The 11139-nt window shown below is 45.1% G+C and overlaps 1 protein-coding gene and 1 long non-coding RNA gene across 2 annotated transcripts in view; both read right to left on the bottom strand.

Moving 5' to 3' along the window:
- Nucleotides 1-5805: 5805 nt before the first annotated feature.
- On the bottom strand, nt 5806-8191 carry LOC121844932. Its single transcript, XR_006082221.1, has 2 exons — nt 7540-8191; nt 5806-7457 (listed from the first exon to the last, which is right to left on the bottom strand). It is a non-coding gene; the product is annotated as an uncharacterized LOC121844932 (long non-coding RNA).
- A 674-nt stretch (nt 8192-8865) lies between these two features.
- Nucleotides 8866-11139, bottom strand: part of LOC112241557 (wolframin-like) — a 34843-nt gene continuing 32569 nt past the window's right edge. Inside the window, exons 19-20 of the mRNA XM_042315461.1 lie at nt 10838-10981; nt 8866-10667 (exon numbers count right to left, since the gene is read on the bottom strand). Coding sequence (XP_042171395.1) covers nt 10566-10667; nt 10838-10981 — 246 coding nt within the window. The 3' untranslated portion in view covers nt 8866-10565. The remainder of the gene's footprint in view (nt 10668-10837; nt 10982-11139) is intronic.

Below are 11139 nucleotides of genomic sequence, written 5' to 3'. Positions count from 1 at the left end.
GGACAGGCCTGAGATCAGTCTATAAGGGGAATGAGTTGGACAGGCCTGAGATCAGTCTATAAGGGGAATGAGTTGGACAGGCCTGCGTTCGCTATCTAAGGTGAATGAGTTGGACAGGCCTGAGATCAGTCTATAAGGGGAATTAGTTGGACACCCCTGAGTTTGCTATCTAAGGTGAATGAGTTGGACAGGCCTGAGATCAGTCTATAAGGTGAATGAGTTGGGACAGGCCTGAGATCAGTCTATAAGGTGAAGTAGTTGGACACCCCTGAGTTCGCTATCTAAGGTGAATGAGTTGGACAGGCCTGAGATCAGTCTATAAGGTGAATGAGTTGGACAGGCCTGATATCAGTGTATGAGATGAATGAGTTGGGACAGGCCTGAGATCAGTCTATAAGGGGAATGAGTTTGACAGGCCTGAGATCATTCTATAAGGTGAATGAGTTGGACAGGCCTGAGATCAGTCTATAAGGGGAATTAGTTGGACAGGCCTGAGATCAGTCTATAAGATGAATGAGTTGGACAGGCCTGAGATCAGTCTATAAGGTGAATGAGTTGGACAGGCCTGAGATCAGTCTATAAGGGGAATTAGTTGGACACCCCTGAGTTCGCTATCTAAGGGGAATGAGTTGGACAGGCCTGAGATCAGTCTATAAGATGAATGAGTTGGGACAGGCCCGAGATCAGTCTATAAGGTGATTGAGTTGGACAGGCCTGAGATCAGTCTATAAGGGGAATTAGTTGGACACCCCTGAGTTCGCTATCTAAGGTGAATGAGTTGGACAGGCCTGAGATCAGTCTATAAGGGGAATGAGTTGGACAGGCCTGAGATCAGTCTATAAGATGAATGAGTTGGACAGGCCTGAGATCAGTCTATAAGGTGAATGAGTTGGACAGGCCTGAGATCAGTCTATAAGGGGAATTAGTTGGACACCCCTGAGTTCGCTATCTAAGGGGAATGAGTTGGACAGGCCTGAGATCAGTCTATAAGATGAATGAGTTGGGACAGGCCCGAGATCAGTCTATAAGGTGATTGAGTTGGACAGGCCTGAGATCAGTCTATAAGGGGAATTAGTTGGACACCCCTGAGTTCGCTATCTAAGGTGAATGAGTTGGACAGGCCTGAGATCAGTCTATAAGGGGAATGAGTTGGACAGGCCTGAGATCAGTCTATGAGATGAATGAGTTGGACAGGCCTGAGATCAGTCTATAAGGTGAATGAGTTGGGACAGGCCTGAGATCAGTCTAAAAGGGGAATGAGTTGGACAGGCCTGAGATCAGTCTATAAGGGGAATGAGTTGGACAGGCCTGAGATCAGTCTATGAGATGAATGAGTTGGGACAGGCCTGAGATCAGTCTATAAGATGAACGTCACTAGACGTCCCGTTTAACGGATTCCCTTTATGATCACAACACCTCAGCACACCTGGATACACAGGACACCTTTACACACACCTGGTGAGAGTGGACACTTCTGGACACCTTTACACACAGCTGGTGAGAGTGGACACTTCTGGACACCTTTACACACACCTGGTGAGAGTGGACACATCTAGACACCTGGTGACTCATCTGGATTAATCTAGACACCTGGTGACCCATCTGGATTAATCTAGACACCTGGTGACCCACCTGGATTAATCTAGACACCTGGTGACTCATCTGGATGAATCTAGACACCTGGTGACTCATCTGGATTAATCTAGACACCTGGTGACTCATCTGGATTAATCTAGACACCTGGTGACTCATCTGGACAATTCTGGACACCTGGTGACTCATCTGGATTAATCTAGACACCTGGTGACACCTGGACACATCTAGACACCACCTGGTGACCCATCTAGACACCTGGTGACTCATCTGGACACATCTAGACACCTGGTGACCCATCTGGATTAATCTAGACACCTGGTGACTCATCTGGATTAATCTAGACACCTGGTGACCCATCTATATTAATCTAGACACCTGGTGACCCATCTAGACACCTGGTGACCCATCTGGATTAATTTAGACACCTGGTGACCCATCTGGATTAATCTAGACACCTGGTGACACCTGGACACATCTAGACACCTGGTGACCCATCTGGATTAATCTAGACACCTGGTGACCCATCTGGATTAATCTAGACACCTGGTGACACCTGGACACATCTAGACACCTGGTGACCCATCTGGATTAATCTAGACACCTGGTGACTCATCTGGACCCATCTAGACACCTGGTGACTCATCTGGATTCATCTAGACACCTGGTGACCCATCTGGATTAATCTAGACACCATCTGGATTAATCTAGACACCTGGTGACTCATCTAGACACCTGGTGACTCATCTGGACAGATCTAGACACCTGGTGACTCATCTGGATTAATCTAGACATCTGGTGACCCATCTGGATTAATCTAGACACCTGGTGACCTATCTGGATTCATCTAGACACCTGGTGACCCATCTGGACACATCTAGACACCTGGTGGCCTATCTGGACACATCTAGACACCTGGTGACCCATCTGGACACATCTAGACACCTGGTGACCTATCTGGACACATCTAGACACCTGGTGACCTATCTGGACACATCTAGACACCTGGTGACCCATCTGGACACATCTAGACACCTGGTGACCCATCTGGACACGTCTAGACACCTGGTGACCCATCTGGACACGTCTAGACACCTGGTGACCCATCTGGACACGTCTAGACACCTGGTGACCCATCTGGATGAATCTAGACACCTGGTGACCCATCTGGATGAATCTAGACACCTGGTTACCCATCTGGATTAATCTAGACACCTGGTGACACCTGGACACTCCTAGACAAGCTGATCCTAGATCTGTGCCTAAGAGCAACTTCTACCCCAAGCTACTAAATCACTTGTGCTTCCATCCATCCACTCATACAGGCCCAAATTGACCTTTTTCCCTATATAGTGCACTACTTTTGACATGGGACCATAAGGCTCTGGTCAGAAGTAGTGTCCTATAAAGGGAATACTAGGTTGATCGTATTCTCATGTCTGTCTGTCTGTAACCTAGTTATCTCAGTGGTCAACCCTTACATAGAGTCATAGCTATGTAGTGAGACTAAGCAGGATTTTGTTCCTGACTACCACCAACACACTTTGAATATAGCTAATCAAGTGGATTAGTCAAAATCAGGTGGGTTTAGTGCAGGGCTGGAATTAAAGCCTGCACAGCTTGTAATGATGGTCTTCTAGAGTTGGTGGCCACTGGTTTAAATGGGTAATCTGGGACTGATGCACTTCTAGGGTTGGTGGCTACTAGTTTAAAGGGGCAATCTGGGACTGATGCACTTCTAGGGTTGGTGGCTACTAGTTTAAAGGGGCAATCTGGGACTGATGCTCTTCTAGGGTTGGTGGCCACTGGTTTAAAGGGGTAATCTGGGACTGATGCACTTCTAGGGTTGGTGGCCACTGGTTTAAAAGGGGCAATCACTGATCTGGGACTGAAATGCTGGGACTGATGCACTTCTAGGGTTGGTGGCCACTGGTTTAAAGGGGGGACAATCTGGGACTGATGCACTTCTAGGGTTGGTGGCCACTGGTTTAAAGGGGCAATCTGGGACTGATGGTCTTCTAGGGTTGGTGGCTACTAGTTTAAAGGGGCAATCTGGGACTGATGGTCTTCTAGGGTTGGTGGCTACTAGTTTAAATGGGTAATCTGGGACTGATGATCTTCTAGGGTTGGTGGCCACTGGTTTAAAGGGGCAATCTGGGACTGATGATCTTCTAGGGTTGGTGGCTACTAGGTTAAAGGGGCAATCTGGGACTGATGCTCGTCCGAGGTTGGTGGCCACTGGTTTAAATGGGTAATCTGGGACTGATGGTCTTCTAGGGTTGGTGGCTACTAGTTTAAAGGGGCAATCTGGGACTGATGCACTTCTAGGGTTGGTGGCCACTGGTTTAAAGGGGCAATCTGTAGTTCCGCGACATCACACCGCTTGAGTTCTCTCTCCTCCAATCACACACAGTAGTGTAGTGACGTCAGCGCGGCAACCTCACGGCTAACCAATCAGTAAGAGTGTCGTTGTGCTGTGGTTAGGACCATTGGAACAGTAGCATGTTATCCATTGTTACTGTCGTTGTATATCTATCATACCTGTATAACTAACAATCTGAACACTCCAAATGAACACTTGATGAAGGAATGTGTATAACAAAAATAAATTAAATAATATGAATCTGAGGATCAATCGTGGTATTGATTATTTGATGAAACTGTGTTTTTGTGTGACATTGTTTGTTTGTGGGCGACTGTCTTCTTCATCACATCCTACAGGAGGCCTGGTGCTGTAAAAGAGATTTACAGTAACCCAGCCTAGACCCTAATGGAAGAGAATTACAGTAACCTGGCCTAGACCCTAATGAAAGAGATTTACAGTAACCCAGCCTAGACCCTAATGGAAGAGCTTTACAGTAACCCAGCCTAGACCCTAATGAAAGAGATTTACAGTAACCCAGCCTAGACCCTAATGGAAGAGAATTACAGTAACCTGGCCTAGACCCTAATGAAAGAGATTTACAGTAACCCAGCCTAGACCCTAATGGAAGAGATTTACAGTAACCCAGCCTAGACCCTAATGAAAGAGCTTTACAGTAACCCGGACTAGACCCTAATGAAAGAGCTTTACAGTAACCCAGCCTAGACCCTAATGGAAGAGCTTTACAGTAACCCAGCCTAGACCCTAATGGAAGAGCTTTACAGTAACCCAGCCTAGACCCTAATGGAAGAGCTTTACAGTAACCCGGACTAGACCCTAATGAAAGAGCTTTACAGTAACCCGGACTAGACCCTAATGAAAGAGCTTTACAGTAACCCAGCCTAGACCCTAATGAAAGAGCTTTACAGTAACCCAGCCTAGACCCAAATGGAAGAGCTTTACAGTAACCTGGCCTAGACCCTAATGGAAGAGCTTTACAGTAACCCAGCCTAGACCCTAATGAAAGAGCTTTACAGTAACCCGGCCTTGACCCTAATGAAAGAGATTTACAGTAACCCAGCCTAGACCCTAATGAAAGAGCTTTACAGTAACCCAGCCTAGACCCTAATGAAAGAGATTTACAGTAACCCAGCCTAGACCCAAATGGAAGAGCCTAGACCTAAATGGAAGAGCTTTACAGTAACCCAGCCTAGACCCTAATGAAAGAGCTTTACAGTAACCCGGCCTAGACCCTAATGAAAGAGATTTACAGTAACCCAGCCTAGACCCTAATGAAAGAGCTTTACAGTAACCCAGCCTAGACCCTAATGAAAGAGATTTACAGTAACCCAGCCTAGACCCTAATGAAAGAGCTTTACAGTAACCCAGCCTAGACCCTAATGAAAGAGATTTACAGTAACCCAGCCTAGACCCTAATGGAAGAGATTTACAGTAACCCAGCCTAGACCCTAATGGAAGAGCTTTACAGTAACCCGGCCTAGACCCTAATGGAAGAGATTTACAGTAACCCAGCCTAGACCCTAATGAAAGAGCTTTACAGTAACCCAGCCTAGACCAAGAGCAAGCAAAGCAGAAGCCAGACCACAGTGGCTGTAAGGCGTAGTGAGGTGCATAGTGGCGGCAGAGAAGTCAGACCGCAGTGGCTGTAAGGCGTAGTGAGGTGTGTAGTGAGGTGTGTAGTGAGGTGCGTAGTGAGGTGCGTAGTGAGGTGCGTACTGGCGGCAGAGAAGTCAGACCACAGTGGCTGTAAGGCGTAGTGACGTGCGTAGTGAGGTGCGTAGTGAGGTGCGTACTGGCGTCAGAGAAGTCAGGCGCAGGAGAGCAAAGACTGTCTTACAACGGAGCAGTTTAATTATACAAATCACTGTGAACAAAAACAATAAATAAATACAATGGGGACAAAACCCTTCGCACACCAGACATAACGTGCACAAACTCTTACAATGAACAATACTGGACAAGGACATGGGGGGGGGGAACAGAGGGTTAAATACACAACATGTAATTGATTGAATTGAAACCAGGTGTGAGGGAAGACCAGACAAAACCAATAGAAAATCAAAAGGTGGATCGGCGATGGCCAGAAGGCCGGTGACGTCGAACGCCGCCCGAACTAGGAGAGGGACCGACTTCGGCTGAAGTCTTGACAGTGGTCCCGTATACAACTGACGTACAACATATTTGGCACAACGGTTTTGGGATGCCAGTTGTATCATACAAGAGTTTTTCTGCACACAAATAAACTACACAAGCGTGTGGAGAAACCGCTCAGTGGATCTGCAACAAACTCTTCATTGCATCACAAAAATAAATCAGATCACAAACCATTGTGTCCAATGTGTTGTAGATCAGTTGGCAGAACCTGAGTGTGAACGGGGCCAAAACTACAAAACACAAACCTAAGCTGTGACTGAGTGGAACAGACAGTGAAACTGAGACTCGGGGCTAACGGACGGCTGATACCTCATACTGGGCCAGGGAGAGGACCAAATATAGATCAAAAAAATGTGTTTCAGTTTCTCAAAGACGTGTTTGAACATGGCATGGTGGTTGTTGTTGTTGTTGTTGTTATTATTATTATTATCTATATCTGTGTGTAAGGTTGTAAAATTCAAGTAACTTTCAATTAAATTCCCATGATTTCCTGCTTGTTCCCCCCCTGATTCCGGGAATCTCCCAAACTGGAAAACCTGGGAATTTTGGGAAAACGACTGGAATTTTCCAAACTTTTCTGTGTGCTTCACTATACTGCCCTGACCAGTTGTAAGACAGTGCAGTGAATGTATCCGGTGACTGAGTAGAAGTTGTTGCCGTGGTAACGAGCCAAGTCTTGAAAAAAATAAAATAAATACAAAATGGCTTCCAGAAGAGAACAGCAGCAACCGTTCCCTTCGGGTGCTCCAACCAGAGACACGCCCCTTTTCACCTCAGTCCATCTGTCCATCAACCCATCCCTTTAATCACTAAGTTGCATCAGTATAATATTTCTTGTTATTTAAAAAAAAGAGAAACGGCAACATTCAGTCTAATTCAATTTAAAGTTTGTAAATTTTTTTTTTAAAAGGTACTAATTTTAATTTACACACTTAACAAGATAAGAGCAGAGAGTGTTTTGTAGATGCTGAGAAAGGAATGTATGTTTTTAAATAACATTCATTCTTATGTTTTCTTGTGGTTATGTAAAGATTTCTTAATGTTCTGAGAACACGACTTTAAATTAAAACCATGAGGAAACCTGTAGAAAACGTTATGCTGAAGTACTGAAATTAAATATTTTAATGTTCTCTGAACGTGACTAAGTAGAACCATGAGGAAACCTGTAGGAAACGTTATGCTGAAGTACTGAAATTAAATATTTTAATGTTCTCTGAACGTGACTAAGTAGAACCATGAGGAAACCTGTAGAAAACGTTATGCTGAAGTACTGAAATTAAATATTTTAATGTTCTCTGAACGTGACTAAGTAGAACCATGAGGAAACCTGTAGGAAACGTTATGCTGAAGTACTGAAATTAAATATTTTAATGTTCTCTGAACGTGACTAAGTAGAACCATGAGGAAACCTGTAAAAACCTGTAGAAAATATTATGCTTTGAAGAACTGACAATCCCAAAAGAAGAACGTTGTTTCTTAACGTTCTCTGAACAAATTTGAGAACATTAATTTATATCGAACCGTGAGGAAACGTCATTGGAAAGTTGTATGCAATATAACCCCAGGAACAAACACACTCTCACCAAGTAGTGCACTGTGTAGGGAACAGGGTTTTATTGGTGACATAGATGTGATGTCATAGTGCACTGTGTAGGGAACAGGGTTCTATTGGTGACATAGATGTGATGTCATAGTGCACTGTGTAGGGAACAGGGTTCTATTGGTGACATAGATGTGATGTCATAGTGCTCTGTGTAGGGAACAGGGTTCTATTGGTGACATAGATGTGATGTCATAGTGCAGGGAAGGTGTAGAGAACAGGGTTTTATTGGTGACATAGATATGATGTCATAGTGTTCTGTGTAGGGAACAGGGTTCTATTGGTGACATAGATGTGATGTCATAGTGCAGGGAAGGTGTAGGGAACAGGGTTCTATTGGTGACAGATGTGATGTCATAGTGTTCTGTGTAGGGAACAGGGTTCTATTGGTGACATAGATGTGATGTCATAGTGCAGGGAAGGTGTAGGGAACAGGGTTCTATTGGTGACATAGATGTGATGTCATAGTGCAGGGAACAGGTGACATAGATGTGAATAGTGCTCTGTGTAGGGTTCTAGATGTGATGTGACATAGATGTGATGTCATAGTGCATAGATGTGATGTCATAGTGCAGGGAAGGTGTAGGGAACAGGGTTCTATTGGTGACATAGATGTGATGTCATAGTGCTCTGTGTAGGGAACAGGGTTCTATTGGTGACATAGATGTGATGTCATAGTGCTCTGTGTAGGGAACAGGGTTCTATTGGTGACATAGATGTGATGTCATAGTGCTCTGTGTAGGGAACAGGGTTGTATTGGTGACATAGATGTGATGTCATAGTGCTCTGTGTAGGGAACAGGGTTCTATTGGTGACATAGATGTGATGTCATAGTGCAGGGAAGGTGTAGGGAACAGGGTTCTATTGGTGACATAGATGTGATGTCATAGTGCAGGGAAGGTGTAGGGAACAGGGTTCTATTGGTGACATAGATGTGATGTCATAGTGCAGGGGGTTCTATTGGTGACATAGATGTGATGTCATAGTGCAGGGAAGGTGTAGGGAACTTCTATTGTGACATAGATGGATGTCAAGTGCAGGGTGTCTTCTATTGGTGACATAGATGTGATGTCATAGTGCAGGGAAGGTGTAGGGAACAGGGTTCTATTGGTGACATAGATGTGATGTCATAGTGCTCTGTAGGGAACAGGGTTCTATTGGTGACATAGATGTGATATCATAGTGCAGGGAAGGTGTAGGGAACAGGGTTCTATTGGTGACATAGATGTGATGGCATAGTGCAGGGAAGGTGTAGGGAACAGGGTTCTATTGGTGACATAGATGTGATGTCATAGTGCAGGGAAGGTGTAGGGAACAGGGTTCTATTGGTGACATAGATGTGATGTCATAGTGCAGGGAAGGTGTAGGGAACAGGGTTCTATTGGTGACATAGATGTGATGTCATAGTGCAGGGAAGGTGTAGGGAACAGGGTTCTATTGGTGACATAGATGTGATGTCATAGTGCAGGGAAGGTGTAGGGAACAGGCTCTAAGAGGTCCTCCTTTCCTTTATTTAACTACTGAAGAACTAATTCTTATTTTACATTGACGGCCAAACCCCGGCCAAACCCCGGACGACACTGGGACAATTGTACGCCGCCCTATGGGACTTCACGATAACGGCCGGTTGTGATACAGGCCCCGGATCGAACCAGGGTCTTTAGTGACGCCTCTATAGCGCTGCGACGCTGTGCCTTTAAACCGCAGCGCCACTCGGGTTAACATATGGTTTTCAGAACGTTGTGTGCTAGCTGGGAAACATCCAAAAGTTACTAAGTGCTACATTTCAGATAAACCACTGCAAATACATACATACAGTACATACATACATACAATACATACAGTACGTACAGTACAGACATACATACATACAGTACATACAGTACATACATTATGTAGTTGTAGTACTATATAGATACATAGATATGCTACATACACAAGTCATCAGTGTGTTCCTAAGACAGTTAAATACACAACTCTTAATACTATATTTGAAAGGACTGTTCCTCTGAAATCTTCATTCGCCATGATTCCCTAGGGTCTTCCTTCAGTTATCCCCGTTTTAAAAAGACCACTCTGGCTATCTGTGATCCGTTTCCCACTGAGAAACGACAGCTCCAGTGGAAATACATTCAGGTTAATGCAGTTTACAGACGACCCACTTCCTCGTTTGATTTCAGCTCTCTGGGTGTTTCTGCCCGATTAGATACAATCTGACCCAACCATCCATTCCTGTCGTAAAAAAACGCTTGCCCGCAGCTCGTTGCCGTGGTAACGAGCCACCTCATGAAAAAAAATGACCAGTTGTAAGACAGTGCAGTGAATGTATCCGGTGACTGAGTAGAAGTTGTTGCCGTGGTAACGAGCCACCTCTTGGAAAAAAAAAAAATTACAAAATGGCTTCCAGAAGAGAACAGCAGCAACTGTGTGTAACTGTAGCAACCGTTCCCTTCGGGTGTTCCAACCAGAGACACGCCCCTTTTCACACCTCCGTCCATCTGTCCATCAACCCATCCCTTTAATCACCAAGTTGCTCTACAAATGAAGTTGTATTGAATTGAATTCCTTCATTCATCCATTTCCTATGTTTTCCCCCCCAGAGTCCATTGTGAAAAATGGCTGCCACTGTCTCTTCCACCATTAGTTGGTCACACGTTGATCCTTTAGGACAGGAAGGGGGGGGGAGAGGGGGAGACAAGGTCCAAGACAAACTATTGTACACATTAAAACATTCCAGGACAAAAATAAAGTTGTACTGAATTGAAATCCTTCTATCCATCTATTCCTCTTTATATTTTTCACCCCGTCACAACATCTCTCTCCTTTCTCGTCCTGTCACACGTCGATACGTGCCGAGAGGAAGGGAGAGAAGAAGAAGTCGAACGCGAACTTGACGGAGTTGAGTGTGGTCCGTCTCCAGTCTCTCTCGATCTTCACCTGCAGAGAGGAAAGTACAGACACATGGTCCTCGGTAAGGCAGTTGGTAGGAGCTTGCAAAAGCTAGGATAGTGGGTTTGATTCCCGAGGGCCTCTCATGTGTAAACTGTATGCGAGCATGACTAAGTGTCTCCGGATAGAATTATCTGCTAAATGGCACTATGTGTTACCTGTCCGGCAGTGGTTAGAAGGGAGGAGTCACAGTCCAGACAGTAGATGGCCTTCAGCTCGAAGGACGGGACCTGGCCCCCCAGACGGCCCTCCAACGTAGTGCTGAACTCCACCAGGCTGCCGGGCTGCAGGCGCAGCAACACCTAGACAACACCAACAGCTTCATCATTTAGGATAATCATAATAGCAGCAACACCTAGACAACACCAACAGCTTCATCATTTAGGATAATCATAGTAGCAGCAACACCTAGACAACACCAACAGCTTCATCATTTAGGATAATCATAATAGCAGCAACA

This window comes from Oncorhynchus tshawytscha, unplaced genomic scaffold (assembly GCF_018296145.1).
Source record: "Oncorhynchus tshawytscha isolate Ot180627B unplaced genomic scaffold, Otsh_v2.0 Un_contig_1839_pilon_pilon, whole genome shotgun sequence".
Taxonomy (NCBI): Eukaryota; Metazoa; Chordata; class Actinopteri; order Salmoniformes; family Salmonidae; genus Oncorhynchus; species Oncorhynchus tshawytscha.
This window is presented reverse-complemented; position numbering and strand designations above follow the sequence as displayed.